This window comes from Neopsephotus bourkii, unplaced genomic scaffold, assembly GCF_033783945.1.
Source record: "Neopsephotus bourkii isolate Nb327-2 ecotype Australia unplaced genomic scaffold, CSIRO-AGI_Nbou_v1 NB_1630, whole genome shotgun sequence".
Lineage (NCBI taxonomy): Eukaryota > Metazoa > Chordata > Aves > Psittaciformes > Psittacidae > Neopsephotus > Neopsephotus bourkii.
Window position 1 is genome coordinate 5,474,657 of NW_026902105.1, and position 19,651 is coordinate 5,494,307.

General features: G+C 44.5%; 1 protein-coding gene and 1 long non-coding RNA gene across 2 annotated transcripts; both read right to left on the reverse strand.

Annotated features, from left to right (window-relative positions):
• Positions 1–270: 270 nt before the first annotated feature.
• LOC133223040 (uncharacterized) lies at positions 271–5,505 on the reverse strand. Its single transcript, XR_009728451.1, has 2 exons — positions 3,019–5,505; positions 271–734 (listed from the first exon to the last, which is right to left on the reverse strand). It is a non-coding gene; the product is annotated as an uncharacterized LOC133223040 (long non-coding RNA).
• Positions 5,506–7,624: 2,119 nt separating this feature from the next.
• Positions 7,625–10,080, reverse strand: TMEM74 (transmembrane protein 74). Its single transcript, XM_061373394.1, has 2 exons — positions 10,001–10,080; positions 7,625–9,023 (listed from the first exon to the last, which is right to left on the reverse strand). Exon 2 carries the CDS (start codon positions 8,815–8,817, stop codon positions 7,861–7,863), a length of 957 nt encoding a protein of 318 aa, XP_061229378.1. The 5' UTR covers positions 8,818–9,023; positions 10,001–10,080; the 3' UTR covers positions 7,625–7,860.
• Positions 10,081–19,651: the final 9,571 nt, after the last annotated feature.

Consider the following 19,651-nt stretch of genomic DNA (forward strand, 5'->3'; position numbering starts at 1 on the left):
AGCACTAGCTGGCGTGCTCCCACAAATCAGATATTTAAAGGAAAAAGATATTCAGGAAATTTAGCAAATACCCAAAATTAAGGAAACAAAATAAGCATATGTGCAATGTGAAAAAGTGAAAGAAAAATAAGCATTGTGAACATGGGTCTGGCTAATCATGAGATTGGCCTAAAATTCAGGAGATTTCCCCACTGGGGAAGTTAGGACATATATACAATAATATTTGGCTTTGGGGTTTGGGTTGTGTTTTTTTTTGTTGGGGGAAACAGGCAAGGAAAGCAAATGAGATCCTGCTAGAAAAGAAAAAAGGTCCTGAGGAACTACTCTATATTCATACTAGAAAGAAAAAAAAGACAAAGAATGTGTTTTTTGCTTTGTGGGAGGGACAGAGAAGCACAACTGAAAATGACACTGAGAAGGCTGAAGTGCTTCAGCCTACTATTTTTTCTTTAACTCACTGAAAAAAAAATCTAAACCAACTGAGACAACCCACAGACCTTAAAACTTATAAAGAACTTAGGCTGCGTAAAGAGCAGAAAAAGAGCGTACACGGATACATTACATATCTTCAAATCAGGTAGGCCTCATAAAATTCACCCCAGAGTGCTCAGGGAACCGAGTGAAGTAATTTCACAGCCATGAGCAATTATATTTGAGGTATGATGAGGGTGAATGAAGTTCCAGAAGACTGGAAAAGGACCTCTCAGGAGCTCTTCCAGCCATGGTTACCATTCCTGAAAGGAGACAAAAAACAAAGGTAAGATGGTTCATTATTGATCCATAGCTCCTTCTTCAGGAAGCCACAGCAGCAAAACAACTACTTGTTATCCACACTATAGGGAAAGCATAAAGTTTTGAGAACATGGCATCAGGCTTGATCAAATCAAAGGCTCATCATCACAAAACTGTCTCAGATAGTTGCCTGCAGCAGATACTGCTGTTATCTCAAACAAAGCGTAGGGCAAGCATGCCCCAGCATACTCTCTCAGCTCTTAGTAAACAGAAGCTTAGAGACTTACAGAGCTAGAGACTTTTCATCTTTCTGTTAAGAGCCTTCTATGACCTGTAATAGCCCTTAACAGTTACTAATCAAGAGATCATAAAAGTGCTGTCTTTATTGCATGAAATCAGAAGATAATACACAGAAACTGAAAATAGGCACATACTTTACACTACTCTGCCTTGCAGTGACTGTATCTTTGTTCCCAGGTTCAATATATTGTTATCAAGTATACATTCATTTTGTGAACAGCTAATCCTTGAGAAAAGCAACACCAGAATGTCAGCCTAGCTACTTGATATCATTTACATTCAAGCACAGTTACTCCGGCTAGTTTGTCAAAAGCTGCTTCATGTTAGAGTTGAACCAAATTTATTTTAAGCTATAAAGAAACAAAAGACAATCTCTTACATATGGATACACTGCAGCTGGAGAACAGTGATTAAAGGACTTTATTTACATTTCTAGCTGATCAACATCTTTTAGATACTTCTAATGGGAAGAATTGATTTTTTTTGCCCCTACAAAACAGACTTAATCAATTTTGCTACTGGAAATGTTTTATTCAACCATAGCTAAATTTCCCTGCATACACATCTGTCAAAGCAGAAACTATTATTGGAAAAGAGAAGCCTTTTTTGCTGATATAAAGATATCTTCTATTATTTCAACAGAAGCCTATTGATTTTTTGAAACCTTAAAAAAAAAGCTTACTGTAATGCAAATCCCTTAAATATGCAAAATCTTCCCCAAATTACATCAAATATCAGCAAAATTTAATTTGGGCTTACTTTCCTAGGATTTTTTTAAATTATTTTGCATTTGAAATTAAAATCTAGTTGCATTAATTAGAAAAAAAATATTTGCCATCCCTTTTGGATTAATTTATTCTAGGGGTTCTGCAACAATCAAGCTCTTTCTGCAGTGCTGGACTATGACTTAAGAGGCCTTGGTTTCTGTCCTCAGCTCTCCAGCTGGCTCTCTGGGCAAAGGAGGTGACTCACTTCATCTGTAAATGGGGAACCTATACGCTCTGTGCACAGCTTTGATATCTTTGTCCTTCTTGAATACATTACGTACCATGCCACATGGTATCTCACTTCTCAATGCAGATGGAAGCACTTTTCAGTGCTGATCTGCAGGTTATACACTGGGTGCAGGTGAATAAAAAACGCATGTGTTTGTCAGACTGCAATGCCCTTACTCACAACAACGATCAAATGACTGTGAAGTGTAAACTCACCTAATGGTAACGCAAAGGTGGACAAGTCTGCACTTAAATAAGCAGAAAACTCTTTCCAAATCTTTAATCCAGCAACTCTGCAGAAGCATATGAAGTGTGGATTTGCAATGAAAATTCAATACAAACATGCATTATTTGACTGAGTTTCTACAGTGGGCACTGAATTTACATTTACACAAAAAAATATTAACCAAGTTAATTTCAAAAAAGAAGTTCTTGCCTGGCTTTATGTAAATTTGTAACAGCCATAATTTATTTTAAACAGATAAGAAAATCAGAGAGATCTCACCTCCCTGCAATCTGCAGGACACTTGACCTTGACAGGACTTATTAGCATGGGGAAAATAGTCCCTGTGAATATAGCACATGACGATGAATCCTTCAAAATTTAAAAAGGTACGATTAAGAAGAATCCTGTAAAATAGAGCAACAATTAATTTAATGTTTGCTTTCAGTTAGAAAGCCTCCCAGGTCTGTAATCTGATGGATTGTCATATCTATAAATACACTTACTCTCTTAACCTCTTACTATTGGTCGCATACCACAGGCTACATCTGGCACCAGTGCAGTGTTACTGCAGCTGATTTGGCCACCTCAGCAGTAACAGTCTGAAACCTAAATTGCAAATCAGGGCCCTGCTATACTTGGTACCACGGAAACAGGCAGTAGGAGCAATCAGCCCCTGCTCCACCCTGGATCCCCACCCTCTGTGTCATTCACAACATGCTTTGATTCTTGTGACAGTGACAGCAAGGTGATGCTACCAGGCATAACCTCATGGCATACCTTACTGTTGCATTTGGGAGGCAGTAGAGACTGTAAAAGGTGGCTGGTGTCCCTTCTAGAAGCAGAGGTGAAGCCATCACCGAGGTGGTCATGCCCAGCTTGCAGCCGCCTGGGAGCACTGCTCCTGCCTCTGCCCACATCACCCACCACCACCAGTGCATTCTGGGGACCTCACACCCACCATTGTAACCACGGCCGGTGCTGGGCCTGATACCATCTGCTGTCCCACCCTGTCCATGGCCAAGCCGTGGGGTGAGGATGTGGCAAGTTATGCACAGGGTTATGGTGGACAGGGGCTCGACACCCACCTCCCACCACAGCACCTCCCCAGCTTCCTGCTCACACAGCCCTGGCTGGGCCCACCTTCCTTCTTTCCTCTTTGCTTTTTTGTTACCCGGAGTTAGGTGGGACACTGGCGCAGCAGTTTGGAAGCCTGCGTTGTCTGGTGCTTTCTGACTGGATGGACCAGCTGTCAGGGACACAGCCACTGGGTGAGCTGGGGACAAGCACAGTGTGCTGGAGCAGCCGGATCGGGCCCTGCCATGCCACAGCTCCCAGCAGCTGAGGACAAGGCACCCAGCGGCATGGGGATGAAGAGCCAACCACTGCAACTGGATGTTCAGCAAGGAGCAAAGAGGAGCATGGCAGCAACACTCAGCTTTACAGACTTTTATTTGTCAATCTGTACAGAACGCTGTTGCTATCATAATAAGGCATAAAACGCACTATTGAAAAGCTCACGATGGACCGTGTCGTTTCGCCCTGTTGTGGGTCAAAAAGGAGTTTTACAACATTAAACCAGTCACTTTCCCAGTCAGTAAACTTTATATTCATTACAGACAGATTTTTAAAAGAATTACAAAGATTAAAAAACTGTAAACATATAAAACCCAGCAACAACCCAGCGTGGCTTCCTAGGAGAGAGTCTCAGGCATTCCTGCTGCGGGGCCAGTGTGGGGCTGGCAGCAAGAAGGCAAGACTGGCTGGCCAGGGAGCCTGGTGAGGCTGGGACTGTGTGGAGTCACTCCTTTTGGGTGCAAGTCCCCAGCTGGTGCCAGGCAGTTCCCAAATGGCAGCTTCAGCCTCAGACACCTAAAGGGACAGAAACTGAGCAAACGGGTCACTGGGAGCTGTCTGAGCAGCAGGGAGCCAGCCGCAGGCTACCGGCACCTTGCCACAGGGGAGCATCACCATAGCACATGGCATCTCCAGCCCTAATGCAGACCCTTGGGTCCCCTTCGGCAGGCAGGCCCTGGCACACAGATATGTCATGAGGTAGAACATGGGTAACTGTCATGCTTCACTGACAGAAATAAACTGACTGAGGGCACAAATCCCGGTATGTTCTGGGGTACTCCAGGGCTCACCTAAAACCCACCTGGTATGCCCTAAGAGTTAGATCCCCACAGAAGAAAGCTCTCCAGTGATCCACGTGACAACTTTAACCCAAGCAAGGAAAACCACCCAACCCGATTTTAATCACGCTTGTTTTAAAGCATTTAAATTTTGAGCAGGGGAAATCAAATTGCTATGGTGTATGAGAGGGCAATTCATCTCCCTTGGCCTCAGGCTTTGGTACCACCTTGTGTGAGGTGAACGATGCGAAGGCTCGTCCACCGGGTAAATACATTCATTTTCTACCATCAGCCACCAGACAGCAAGTGTTCTGGTCTCTGTCGCATCACACAGCACGAGAACCTGAGAGTCCAGAGGTTTTATATCGCACCACCAACCCACACAGTCCTGTAATGTGTACAGCTATCTTGCTGGGTGATCAGAGAAATATCCTGAGAGTTTTATCTGCTAAACTCCTGCACTTTGCCTTCCTTCACCCCTTCCACAGCACACACAAACACCAAAATAAACTGTTAGTCCCGTTACTGAAATTTTCTTACTCCTCACACACTCCTGCAGTGTCTATTTAGATTATTAGGTTGACTTACATCACCTCAGAATGCTTGGGGAAAACTTGAGGGTTCATTTAAGTATTGCAGGCTCATGATCTGTGACAGGCATTTTACAAAGTGTCAGAAGACTTCCCACTTGATAATAGTATACTGACAGTCAGGGGAGCGTTCCCTTTTCTAGTGCTAATAATCAGCATTAAGGCATGCCACAGTTCCTACAAGAAACCTGTGATCCTTACAGTGTTAGCTGTCATCTTTCTGAAATAATAGAATGCACTCCAATTTTATGCACGTGTATCATTAAAAAATAAAAATAATGGCTCTTAAAACCACCAGCCTTAATTTAGAGCTTCTGTCAGAAAGGTGAGAACAGCGATTCCCATTAGGGACCCAGGCTGGTGAAAGGGTTTTCATCCCCCACAGCACCGGTACCCTGTCCCACATCATCTTGCTGCCCCCAGCTCAGTACCATTTGCCCTCTCACTTGGCAAGGCTTTCCTTGGGCCTCTGGAGGCCACATCCAGCTGCATGCCATCATTGGGGCAGGACAAGAGGCAGTGCTGTCCTCACTACCCCTCTTGAGCAGTGTGTCAGGCCCCACAGGCAATGTCCACATACCCACCAGCCGGCAAACGCCAGCTAAGGAGGAGCCTTCCTCCTCCTGCTTCTCAGGCTACTTCCTTCCTCACTCTCACCTATCACAACAGGCTGAAGGCTTCTCCTTACATCTGGAAGCTATTCCATTTATTTACCCTAGAAATTCAATCCTGAATTCCTGATGACACATCCACAGGGACATAAGGTCTCTGAAGATGACAATGGAGGTGCTGGCAACTGTTGAGTTCCTGCCTGCAAACACACTCCACATCATGACATAAACTGGTGAAATAATCTACAAGGCAGCAGCACCACCTAATAAGAGTGCTCATTTAATTACCAAATAACACTGAACTAAAGCGGCAGTCAGAGCAGCTAACACCTGAAGCAGCATCTCTTTTGCAGGGCCAACATTAAAGACTGAGTACCACACCATGCTATTTACAGTGACCAAAGGCACAAGCCTGGAGCAGGACTGATCCTTGGACCCTTGGTCAAAGGCACCCGTGCCAACACCCGTGGCTGGCAAGCAGGAGGAAGTGAACTGAGTGAGTCCCTGACTGTGGTGCTGCACAAGCCTCCTGACACAAACACCCAGGGAAGAGGGAATGAGGAGGCAAAACGGCCTTCAGTGTCTCTGCATGAGGACCCCACATTTCCAACTGACACTTGTTATGCTGACAACTTGTGCTGCCACATATTCCTGTGAAAAGGGGGACACAAAGGAGATCTCCTTCCCCAAGAGAACTCTTCTCAGGTATGTCACAGTGTGGAAAAAAAAAATAATTCCCAGTATCATGTTAACAATACTCAATATTCCTGATATTTGAGACTTAGCCCACAACTGATGAGGCTGTGACAGTGAATCACAGGTTTCTACTAAGACTCTGCAGTCAGGGACTGTACAGACAGAGCTCTTCACTCATGTTTGGATTTGTCAGGGACACATACATATATATTAACAGGACATACAGATATATTAACCACTGTTCAGTAGGAACTGACAACGGTATATACATCAATCTTCGCTGGTTTTCTCAGCACTGCAAGAACACACCCTTAATGTTCCACAGAAACTGATTGATAACAAAGTGAATAGCATCAGTTGTACAGGTTTTTGGCTACTGTGCCACAGAACTGCGATTAATAACAACACATACACTCGATCACCCCTATGTTAAGTGAGTCCCACATCAGCCAGTAAACTGCCTGATGTTTAACCTTTGTATTTCCCAACAACTGATTTATTTTTTTTACAAATGAAGTGGTTTTTATTGACAGAGCCCCAGAAAGTTCCTTCCTGACCTTTCCTTGCTGGTTATGAGAAGGCTGACAGCCTGGCAATACAAACCCGAAGTTTCAAAAGGACTAGTAAGATACAGACAGCCCCCATATAAGCACAGCCCTGCAGCTGAGCTTAAATTTCTTCTGGCATCCATGCTGCAGGAGACGTGTTCAGTCTCAGCATCCCTGTGCTTTTTCACTGTGGGCCTTTTGAGACTCCAAACAAGAGGTCAGTTAATTCAAGTTATGGCAGTTTTCATACAAAGACATCTGTCCACCAGGAACTAAACTTCTTTTATATGGGTCACTATAGCTATCAGAAGTTAATGACTATCAATCATTCTTAATCGGAACTGAAATGGAGCCACTGACCTCAGTTGAAAGAGCCTTTTGTCTTCTACCACTAGCATGAGCCATATGGTTCCCTGCCCTTTGCCTCTTATTTCATATTTTAAATAATCATCCCTAATTGTACTATTGTTTGAAAATATGGGAGGTTTGTAGTAAGTCATGACCAAGTGGTGCTCTTTTTTCCCTTAGCTCTCACGCAACAGAAGGGATCAGCTTAAAATTAAAGGATAAAAAAGCATTCCTCAATTAAATATTAGCCCTGCTGTTTGAATATTGGTCCTGCTTCTTAACAGTCTACCAAGTACACTATTCACAGTCCTGCAGGCTGAAATAATTAACAGCTTCCAAAGTGTCAAGGTCATTCTTGTTCTATATTGGAGTAATAAGAAAATTATATAGGCAACACACCAATGGAATGTTTCATATTAGGATAAACGAGTATCTGAGGAACCTACTTATCACAAATCTCTTTTTATTCAGTGGTTTTCATTATTTTCTATCAGTTGCAATTTCTCTGGCACATTTTCCCTTTACAAGTGCTCATATGCTTCAAACATTCATTATAGAGCTTAAAAAAAAAACATTTTTGTCAGACAAATAAACTGCATCACCAGCTATCTTTAGCCGCATCTGTTTTCTTTAATGAAACATATTTTCCTGTAGAAATGCTGGCTTAAAAATCATGACCACACTAATTATCTATGGCAAGCACATCTTCCTCAACTAATGACAGCTCGAGCATGTTATCATTTGCACCAGACTTCATTCTGAAATTGAAAGACCCATATAGCTTCGCAGACTCCTTGGAGGACGCAAACCTGCTCCTCCGGTACATCTCCCCTTTCCACATGGACATCATCAGCAGGCTGGACAGCACCACACCCCCCAGGGTTAAAAGACACAGCCCAGCAATAACACAGCGGTCCAAGTGAGCCCCGATCCTAGCACTCTCGTTCTCCAGCCTCTCCATCTCCCGGGCAGCCACCGTGTTGGGATCCACAGTCACGTCTCTGGGTACCACATAGGAAATGATCACCAGCAAAATGCCACTAACCAGGAACAAAATGGCACTGATGAACCCATAGTCCACAGACTTTCCAGCTGCCACCTCTGAGGCAGCGTCCTCCTCCTCAGAGACCAGGGAAGGAGAATCATGCGCCCACTCGGGTGGCAGCTCCCTGCAGGAATGCTGCTGCAGAGGGGCATCCTGGCAGTGGCTGCCTGAAGGACTGGGGGCACTTGCATGCTCCAGGTTTACGTTTTCATCCACGTAGGTGAATGACGTCTCGAGTTCCTGGGCACAGCAGCAGGCTTTCTTCTTCCCTCCATCCTCATTCCTGGTCAGGTGCTCAGGCGGGTGGCAGGGCTGGGAGGTGCCGGAGGGTGCCGGGTGCTCCCAGGGTGAGGTGCCTGGGGGAGACAGCTGGGGTGCCAAGGGGGGCTCAGCCACAGGGCCCCTCTGCAGGGGCTTACAATGCCTTTCATGGTGCACGGCTGCCACTGTAGTGGCTGCTCTGGCGTCCACTTCGCCCCCCTTGTGCTGCTGCTGCTGCTCACAGGGAGGGGAGGGCAGCCTCCAGTCCGTAGCGGTGCCCAGGGGCACCTGCCTGCTCTCCTCTGCCAAGTAAAGAAGCTCCATGCAAGCCATCAACCTTGTCCCGGCAAGCCCTGACTCCTGGGCTACCGCATCCTTCAGCAGATGATGTCCCTGACCTGCAGAAGTGGCTTCACGGTACTGGAGCTGCTGTATCCCAGAAATCTTCTACTCTTTCATCACTGTTTTGTTAGGGACATGGCTTGTGTCAGCTGTTAAATGACTAAATAAATCCTCTCTGACATTCATTTCTTTTCGGTCTGCAAATGAAACAGCAGAGAGGAAAAAAAAAACAAAACAGCAGAAACAAACCTGACAACCTCATAATGATACATTAATAAACCAAAGATAAGATAATGCAAACGTGAAACATCAGTCTTCCTCTCAACTGTTCGAGGGGAGACGGCAAACACGATTGTTTTAACCACGCACTTAAAACTGCAATCCTCTTGCAGATCCAAAATCTATTAGGGAGTCTAATCAACCTTTGACACCAAGATCCAATTAAGGCAGTAAGTCATCTACATAGTGCAGGATAACCGGAATAACTGTGTAAAATGTCAGAGAAACGGTATGTCTGCTCTCTCAGAAGCCAGTAACTCTCCCACCCCTTTCCAAATAAAGACTTAAAACTCTGATTCAAAGACTAATTAGAAAAAAAAAAAACATGCAAATCCCATGTAGCTCAGTAATCCAGGATTTCTGTTCTCTGGTGGAAATCTGATAATCCTATGGGAAAAGCAGCGCTTTCCTATAGCAGATCTCCCGTTCGATTAAGAGCTTTCGGAATGAAATTATGCCTCAAAGACTGATGACTCAAAGGCGGATATTACTTCTCATCTGCAATTAATTCGTTATTACCCCCTTCTTCCGCGCCCCATCCCCCCTCGAGGCCGATGCCCGGTGTCACTAGAAGCCTGCAGCCCGATGAAAGTGTTGCATGCGTAGAAAACACATGTGCGCCCATCGCGTATCCGCGATCGGTTACAACCACTGCTCACTCACGCTCTTCCCGGGACCTCAGCGGGAACCTGCAGCGCAAGCAAATGCGGTCCCCGCCGGCGTCAGGAGCAGCTGGATCCGCACGCAACTGTGTGGCCCGAGTGATGGGGGTTACAGGCGCGCAGGCACGCACAGAAACACACGCAAGCCCGGCAAGCAGGAGCACACCGCCTCCTCCTCCCGCAGGGCTCTCACCTGCTCGGCCCGCCCGCCGCGCTGCTGCCCGCACACCTACCTAATACCCGCACCGCGGACAGCGTCCCGGGGCTCAGCCAGGCGGCGCCGGGAAGGGCAGGGCCGAGCCGAGCCGAGGCGGACAGTGCGGAGCAGAGCCGAGCCCAGCCGAGCCGAGGCGGGCAGTGCCGAGGCGAGGAGGGCGGCGGGCGGGCTGTGCCGCGGGCGGGCGGGCGGGCGGTAGCTGCGGCACGCCGGGAGTTGTAGGCACAGGCGGCCGCGCCGCTGCGGCAGCCCCGGGAGCCGAGCCGGGAGCAGCGCCAGCACTCGCCGCCGCCCCGCGGGCGCCTCCCGGCGGGGGCCTGCAGTGGTCCAGCCGGTGCCTCCTGTGTCTGGGTGCTGGGTTCAAACCTCACCGGGCAGGCATCACGTAATCATAGAATCAGCTAGGATGGAAAAGACCTTTAAGATCATCAAGTCCAAGCATTACCCCAGCACTGCCAAGTCCGCCACTAAACCATGTCACTAAAGGCCTCTTCTAAGTAGTCATTGAACACTTCCAGGGATGGTGATTCCACCACTTCCTTGGGAAGCCTGTTCCAATGTCAGTTACCTCCAAGCCCTACACTCCTGGCACGGGTTTGGACAGGAGCTTCTCTGAGCAAGACTTACAGGAAAGTTTGAGTAATTCAGTCTGTGTTAGCAGACTCTCCACACACTTCCATGCTATGTGGAAGGCATAAATGACTTAAAGGCTGTTGCCAAAAATACATAATAAAATGAATGATAAGTTTTTACAAACCGTCACTGACTTTTCTTGCTGGTGCTTTCTCTGAAGAGATAAACTAGAATGTGAAAATAAACTGTGGAGGAACTGAAGATTTATTATAGGTGGATACTTTGCTGTTGAGGAAAGACCAGGCTTTGGGGAGACAAAGATCAGGGAGGGACCCTTGGAGTGGAGCTGAAATGAGGATGCTCATGGGAAAAAGTGAGCAGCACCTGCCCATTGGTATGGGGCAGGGGCACAGAAGGGAAAGTGAACTGGGGAGGAACCAAATGAGACAGAAGGACAGATTGTCTGAAGGAGGTCACTTGACACCGGAGTACAAGGTGATCCTCTGTAAAGACTCTGCCAATTCTGAAACACTGTACTGTGCAAACAAGCTGAAGTTTTGAAGGCAAATCTTGCTGACACCCGAAAGACCCAGTACAGAAGATTCAAATCTTTGTGCCAGTAACTCCCATGAATGCTAAAATTACTTGCCAGGGTACAGCAATACCAAGGTGCCCATCGCGCAGACTGCTCAGTGCTGTGGGCTGGTTTGGACCACCATTTCAAAGCAGCTCCAGGCAGTGCTTCCGTTAACAGAGTGCAGTTTCAATTATTCACTCTTTGAAGAAAAATTGTAAGGAGAAAATTATGGAGTGAAAACAGCACAGGACGTCCTTGGAGCTTTTTGTAACAATGCCCTCTTTGAAATAAAAGTAAAGGGGGAAAAAAACCCAACCCAAACGCCTAATGAAAGTGAAAAGAAAAATAAAAAGAAAAAAAAAAAAAAAGAGAAAAGCCTGTTGGTAAATTGCTCAAATACTTTAAAGAAAAAGTGAAAGCAGAAACACTCTCTTAAAGGCTAGTGTACATTTCCATCCCAGAGCACACTGATAGGGGCTGCTAACACAAGATGCACCTGCCTTGTCCAATAGACAAATCTTACCTAGGTGACTGCCAGGACAAAACGTGGTGCTCAGCCTCAGCAACACAGCCTGGAAGACAGTGAGAACCTCTCTTGGTCCCAGCACACTCTGCCATGGCCTTGGGTGGAGAGTTTCATACCAATAGCTGATACAAAAGCAGGAAATTGTTGTCACTGATCTTCAAAACTCAGGAGCTACAGCACATTTTCTTGAGCACTTACTAGAACCTTAGTTACATGTTACTTAAGCACACACAAAAGCCTTGCTGCTCTGCCACCCACTCTCCCCATTGCGTGCCAGCTTGTGTCGAGCAAGTGTATACATTTGTTGCTAATAATTACAAGCCCATGAAGTAAGGAGAAAACAAGGGAAAATGACTCTGTCAAGCAAAGTGTTTTCTGTTGTCATATGTCTTCCCAGGTGAAGGTGTCACTCCTTTGCCTCCTACAGTGCAGACTCTTATAGTGAAATCATTGGCTAGTCACAATCCCTTGTACTGGCATTTCTTTTTCTTTGGATACAAAGAGTTAACAGCATTTTTGCTTAAAGAATGTGACTGCTGCCAATGCTTTGAGGTGTGGAGGTGGTGAAATGAATGCATAGCAACACATACTCTGCAAACACAAATACAGCTGGTGAAAAGATTAATCAGGCAAGAGCAGGAAGTAAGGACATTCGTCATAGAAATAAATGGCTGTGCAGAGGTAAAAACCAGATTGATGGACACACAATGGGACAGGAATAAAAGACCGGAGCAGAGTGTCAAGGCTGATGAGCCTTGTTCTCTCTGCTGTAGCCTACCACATCACACAGTCCTTTCAGAGTCTGAGCAGAGCTGTGGTAGCAACACAGTGATAATATGGGATGTGACAGTAGACTGAAAAAGGTGTATCAGGTGGGATATACAGAATTAGATTTAAACTATGCTCTAGACCTGCTTGGAAGTTCTCTTCTATCTGACACAGCTATAAATGAGTATCTGAACTAGATGTATATGGATGTCTTTTCTGTTCTCAGTAAGTTATGTACAGCATAAGACTGGAAGGAGGTGGGTGAGGATCTAGGAGTGGTTTCACCCCACCTAATTATGCTTGCGTTTATAGCCTTGCTGTGGGCCTGACCAGCCCTGAAGGCATCAGAGAAACCAGGGAAAACTGGAATGCGTTTTCTGAATGGTGCATCCCATCATAGGGTGATGAAACATTCTGCTTGCTTTTACCAGTCCAGAAATATTTCTAGTGCTGGATGAGATCCTCAATGGAGCATTCCCCAAGATATTTTCATTCTTTTTTATTCCTTTAGCGATCTTATGTTCACAGAATCTTTAATTCTTTACCCCACACAGTCATAGGACCTTAAGCTTCCAACAGTCCCTGTGCAAGTGCTGGACTGCATAGCTTCTAAGATAAAGGTGCACTCTGGACAGTGTGGCTCAGAGCATAACGTATTCAGAGAAGTCTAAGGAGACTATTGCATAAAATTCCCATTTCCATTCAAATAGATCACATTGCTGAGCAAAGTAAATTGGTTAGGGAGACAATAACAAGGGGCTGCAGGAAAATTTAAAAGCTATTAAAGAAATATACGGACCTGTGTACAAAGTCGGTGCAAAATAATAAGGGCAATAGAAGTGAATAAAGAGGTCAAGCTAAGCTTTTATATAAATACAAAAGAAAAAAGGGATGTAATTTTTTTTTTTTTGCTTAGCAAATGTATTCTGAGGATAGCAAGCAAATATTTAGACAACTCACCATGAAAAGAAGTAGCCAGCATTTCTGTGTGTTTAAAACACATTACTGTCACAGATCTATTGATTTATAAAGCAGAAGTACATAGGAAGGCAATTTAATACTACTTTGGTTGCTTTACTAATGCACATCCATTGTGCATTAATAAAAGACACAGTAAGTACATAAATTTAAAGAGAAATGAAGAAACCATATATAGGTGATCTGATGTACCAGAATTGTCAAGTGGAGATTCAATCTTTGCTAAAGTCTTCCCATGTCTGAGCATGTAAAATCCTGGTTTGGATACCTGGAGCCCCTGAGCAAGAATAAAAGGAGACATTCCTCAGCCTTAGATCAAGGAGTCATCTGGAGGAGCCGGAGTGGGAGAGTGGGCTGTTGACCACTGGAAAAAACAATCTTGTTACAGCCCAGCTGTTTGGGTCACCTTGATTGGACATTTTTAGTTATGTCCAAAGAGACTCTGCAAATAGGAGAAATGCAGCTTAGAAGTATGAATCAATTACTTTACAGGCTAACAGATATGAAGGACATTGCAGGATTTAAGGAGCTGTCAGGCTGAGGTCTGCTCCCTGCTGCGGCACCCATGGAGCCTTGCTGGCCTCAGGGCACTGGGAGGGCAAAAGCCAGGTCTGGGTGTCCCAGAGCTGCTGCCTCCCACCCACTCTGGCCACACCAGTGACTGGAGCAGGACCTGACTGACCCCGTTACCCTGTGCTTTGCCATTCATCCCAACCAGACTTTCTGCTTTCCTCCTTCAGGAGCTCATACTTGGCCATTTTCCCTTGAGCAACAGACTGCCCCTGCCTCAACACCCTGCCCTTTGACTATACCTTTATTTTTCTAGCGTCCCACTGACTTTCTCACAGCTCTTTCTCAGCAGTCTGTGCTCCAGTTGTACAGTGGGACATACCTGAGCTGTCCCTGCCCTGTCCAAAGCAGACTGGATGCCTAGTGCCAGGGACCGGGACACCATTATAGGTGCCTAAGCAGTTGGACACTGGAGTGGTGGTGATGCCTCCAAACAGCCCCCCCCTGCCGTGGGCCTGGGGTCATCACATATCCCCACAGGCCCACTGATGGGGAAATACTGGCACTCTGGAGTTGACTGCGAGCACTTATGTCTCCATCTGTTTCCCACCATGACCACACCTTGGACATTAAGGACATGTCTCTCCCTGGGTCACCTCACAGACTGGAGGCTGCAGCCCTGAATGCTCTGTAACTGCTGAGTGTCAGACTTCATGCACACAGCTGATCCCTTTCTTTGCCTTTTCCAGGTGCTTCCCTCGGTGGTTGTTCTCATCACCTTGTGCACACTTACATGGGAAGACAGTGATTCACCTCCAGTAATCATGTGTTAGATCTGGGAGTTTTAGTCCAGCACAGCCTTGTAAAATACTGATTATGCAATGGAGGAATGCAGAGGAAAAGTGAGATGATAGACTACCCTGCAGGGAAGCAAACCTGAAAATCAGAGACTGCTCAGGGGAGGAATAAAGAAATCACCTAAGAGCTTTTAAGCTAGGGACTTAAAGGACAGAGGATAGTGCAGAAAAAATAGGGAGTGCAACATAATATGAGGAAATAACAGCTTCACCCATAACCTAGTGATTTTTCATTATGCTGCATCTGGAAACAAAAATTACTCATGGCTGTTTCAGTACAGATAAACTATGGGTGAAAGAAGAAAGTGAAGGCTGAATTTTCTGACAAGACAAGGACACAGCATTCAGTAAAATATATATTGCTGGTGACAGAATGAGGTTTTATTGAAATTATCAGGAATAGAAGACAGAGGTCCTGTATTATCAGCAAGATAACATAGAGAGTTCCGTTATTGTTGAGAGTATCTTCAACAATGACAGAAGTGTGCTCACATTATACAGGTAATGATAATTTATGGACTGGGTCTGCATTAAGAAGACAAAATATTGAAAAAATAATAAAATATTCTTCTCTCGGTATTTCTTTATGTCCATATGTTTCAAAGTACATTAAAATACTGAATTAGTTATTCCCATTTTAAAGGCAAAGAAGCTGAAACATGGGGAGCTTGTGCAATATGTTACAAGCTAGACAACACATTAGCGCCAAAATCAAGACACCATAATTAAGACGAAGGAATAGGAGCTTGAGCCTTTTTCCTCATTCCACCCCATTTAGCCAGCTAAAATGGGCAGGCAGTGACTTATGAGGGAACTAAAGCCTTCATACCCAACTGGGAGAGAGCTATTGGCATGAGGGAAGAGAGCTATGGAGCTGTATTAAGTTTATAAGTCATAGCATCAGAATAAGATGTGCCAGGAAGGTATCCAGTGGGGTTTTGAAGCAGCGCCAGGGTTCACACAGGCTGCTGATGGTGGAATTTGTATCTAAATTAGCAGCCACAGCAGCCCAGTTCAAGAGGGCACAAGGCAGAGCTTTCCTTCCCTTTCTTTTTCTCAATTCCCTAGTCCCTTAACAAGAGTATCATATTGAATTTACCTGTGGAGCAAAGCCTTGCCATTGTCTGGTAGTGGCCCTATTAAAATAACAAAGTATTCCTTACTGTCTTTTCCCACCTCCTGGTAGTAAAGAGTTTTCTTGTAGAATGTTTTCTGAAGGAACGGAAAAAAAATGATGGGATGCAAGTGCCTAAAGCCTGGGGAAGATGAACAAAAGGGGAAATGTCATACTAACCACAGTAATACAGGCCATGACAGATCTGTCAGAGATTTCCAAAGGGAAACATTTCTTGTACAAATATTGAAAAACAGTTTGAACAAAAAATAAACTGCGAGAAGCAGCCCTTCATGGGGCCATGTGAATGAGTTAGACTGTCGATCTATAGGCATTTTCCTCTCTGACATCCAATAACTGGTGTGAAACTAGAAGGAAAAATATTTCATCTCTTTCAGCACTCAAACCTTTGAAGTCCAGCCTGTCCCCTGAATTTTGAGAATGCAGCTTGAGGTTTTTAAACAAGACCTCTATTGACATCAGTGGCAGGCATTTCAGACAAAACACCCACAGAGCAGTAAACATTTAATTCATCAGATATGGTTAAGGCAGTTAATGGTTTTTTTTCTTGTCACATAGCCACTGTTCATATTCCTAAGGACTTTCTGTTTGCTGTCCTCCTCTGATAGCCTTGGATGAGAGAGTAACACCCTTCTTAAGGCTGAGCTTGATGAAAGTATCTGGAATCAATAGAGGAAAATAAAACCTGGCTTGATGGTTTTGTTTTTCTTCAGTTAGGAGGCATGGAAGGAAATATGACATCATCCTCTATATTAAGCCAACTGTCTTATAGATGTTAATTGCAGTGTGTTTTGAAGCCGTATATTCAAACAGAGATAGCACACTGTGTTGGCTCTTCCACAAACAGAAGTCTTAGAGAGTCACATGCTGCTAAAGAAAATGTTTTCTGTTCTTGACACATCAGAGCCATTTTTATCTGGTTACTATGTTGTGCATGCAACAGAACTGCAATGATAGTAAAATCTGTGACACGCAAACAAGGATGTGGGCACAGTATGAAAAAATAGCAGCCACTTACTTGGGCTGTTGAAGAGCTCACAATACATTATTTATGTGAAATCAGTGTTTGTAATAACTACATATACATGTCTGGCTGTCCATTCAAGGAAGCAAAGAGGTCTCTATTCCACTGCTGGTGAAAAGCAGAAAGCAGGACTATAGAGGGCTTAGTTTACATTGACTGATTGCCAACAATTCCTCTGATGACATCTACCTAGCCCAGGAGAGGACTGCAGTGCTCCAAGCACCCATGGGGAAGTCCCTGAGCTGAGGTGACAGGGCAGTGCCTGGTGAGTCTGAGTGGGCAGCACGTAGGTGTCAAGGGATCCCTGCAGATCATAGAATCATAAAATCATAGAATGATTGGGGGTGGAAGGTGCTTTGGAGATCATTCAGTTCCACCCCTCTGCCACAGGCAGGGACACCTTCCACTAAACCAAGTTGCTCCAAGCCCTGTTCAACCTGGGCTTGCGCACTGCAGGGATGGGGCAGCCACAGCTTCTCTGAGCAAGCTGTGCCAGGGCCTCAATACCCTCACATCAGAGAACTTCCTAATGTCTAATCTAAATCTTCCCTCTTTCAGTTTAAAGCCATTCCCCCTTGTCCCGTCACTACATGCCCTTGTCAAAAGTCCCTCTACAGCTTTTTTTGTGGGTTCCCTTTAGGTACTGGAAGGCTGTTATAGATAAGTGCCTCCTGGATGAGTGGCATGTGAAGGTGAGTGAGCAAGGGCAGGAGATTTACTCTCAGTGTGTGATACATGTATTGCTGTTTTATATTTTCCTGAATAAAGATTTATTTGCTTTTAGATTTTCTCAGAGTCCTTATGAGTGAAGAAATCAGACCTAGACAGGGCATGTGGTTTTCTTGCTCTTCTTGGCTGAGGATTTTAAACTTGGTTTTAATCATTTGTCTCAAGAGATGTGAAATACAGTGATGCTACTGGTTTCTGTTCTCTTTAACCACCTGGCTGAGGATTATATGTACACATTATTAAGGTAATAATTTTTTGGTTATTCTTACTTCTGAGGCATCCATGTGTGCATACACATGCACACACACACACAAGCATACGTACAAAACATATACACACATAAATAATTGCGTGGAGATTCTCATGAAAAGTGGGAGGTTTAGAGATGAATCTCCACTCCTTTTACTCCAAGTTATACACTCTCTCCCACACATAATACTATACATAAAATGAACCATGGAGAGCTGTTTTCCCAAGCAGATGGAAGCGCTGTAGTTTGAGGTAGGTAGCTGTATTTTGAAGCCAGAAATCTGCATGAAAGACATTTGTACAGTGCCATCTGGACAAGTTTTTAATTAACATTGAAAATAAAAAAATGAACGGGGAGACCAATGATTTCTTCATGTTCAAAGGCATATCCTGCAGAGGAAAAAATACCCATGGCTATGCTTCCAAAGGATTAATAAAGAGCATCTACCATGGATTTATAAAAATCGAATCAGACTGGGAAAGCAATATTTAAAACGTTTATGGTTAGTTTTATAAATTGATGCATTTTATCAGTTTAGAAGAATTCTGTTTTCTTTAAGTAGAGAAAGCAGGAAAGGGTAATGATAGCAGATGAACTAACAATTGTGTGTATTCTGAATGATGGATTCTTTCCACCTAATCAAATAATAAGGGTAACTTCTGAGGAAGAAACAAGAAGATGAGTATTGCTCTTTTTTGGTGCATATAACATAGGATTTTAGCTGCCTGTCCATTTACAATGTGATACCCTTTTGCTGCCTGAGCATTAGAAGGTAATAAAACATATGATTACACTGGAGACTGAGTTTTCCACCTGTCTTCTGAAGTGTAGAAATTGAAAATGTGTGAAGACTATTTGAACTACATTGCTTTTCAATCTTTGAGAAATAATATCACTTTGTAACTCTTGACCTGTTTCTTCATCTGGATATCAAGATATCGTGATATTTTTAACGAGGAGCATTTGCATCCCTATTTTTGGATGACAGGAGAAATCAAAGGGTACTTGTAGCCATGAAAGATTTTAATCAGTTTATCTCAGAACAGATATATCCTTCTAGATCTATACATACCCACACGCTGGAACTTATTTTATGAGTTTCAATCTGACAGGGTGGTTCAGATCCTAGAATAAAGTCTTAGAATCATAGAATCATAGAATAGTTAGGGTTGGAAAGGACCTTAAGGTCATAAAGTTCCAACCCCCCTGCCATGGGTAGGGACACCTTGCTCTAAACCATATTACCCAAGGCCTTGTCCAACCTAGCCTTGAACACTGCCAGGGATGAAGCATTCACAACCTCCCTGGGCAACCCATTCCAGTGCCTCACTACCCTAACAGGAAAGAATTTCCTCCTTATATCCAATCTAAACTTCCCCTATTTAAGTTTGAACCCATTACCCCTTGTCCTACCACTACAGTCCCTAATGAAGAGTCCATCGCCAGCATTCCTATAGGCCCCCTTCAGATACTGGAAGGCTGCTATGAGGTCTCCACGCAGCCTTCTCTTCTCCAGGCTGAACAGCCCCAACTTTCTCAGCCTATCTTCATAAGGGAGGTGCTCCAGTCCCCATATCATTCTCATGGCCCTCCTCTGGACTTGTTCCAACAGATCCATGTCCTTTTTATGTTGTGGACATCAGAACTGCACACAACACTCCAAGTGAGGTCTCACAAGAGAGGTCTTGTGGTTTCATCCACTGCCACAAATTTATCTTGTACTTTTACTTCCTCACAACG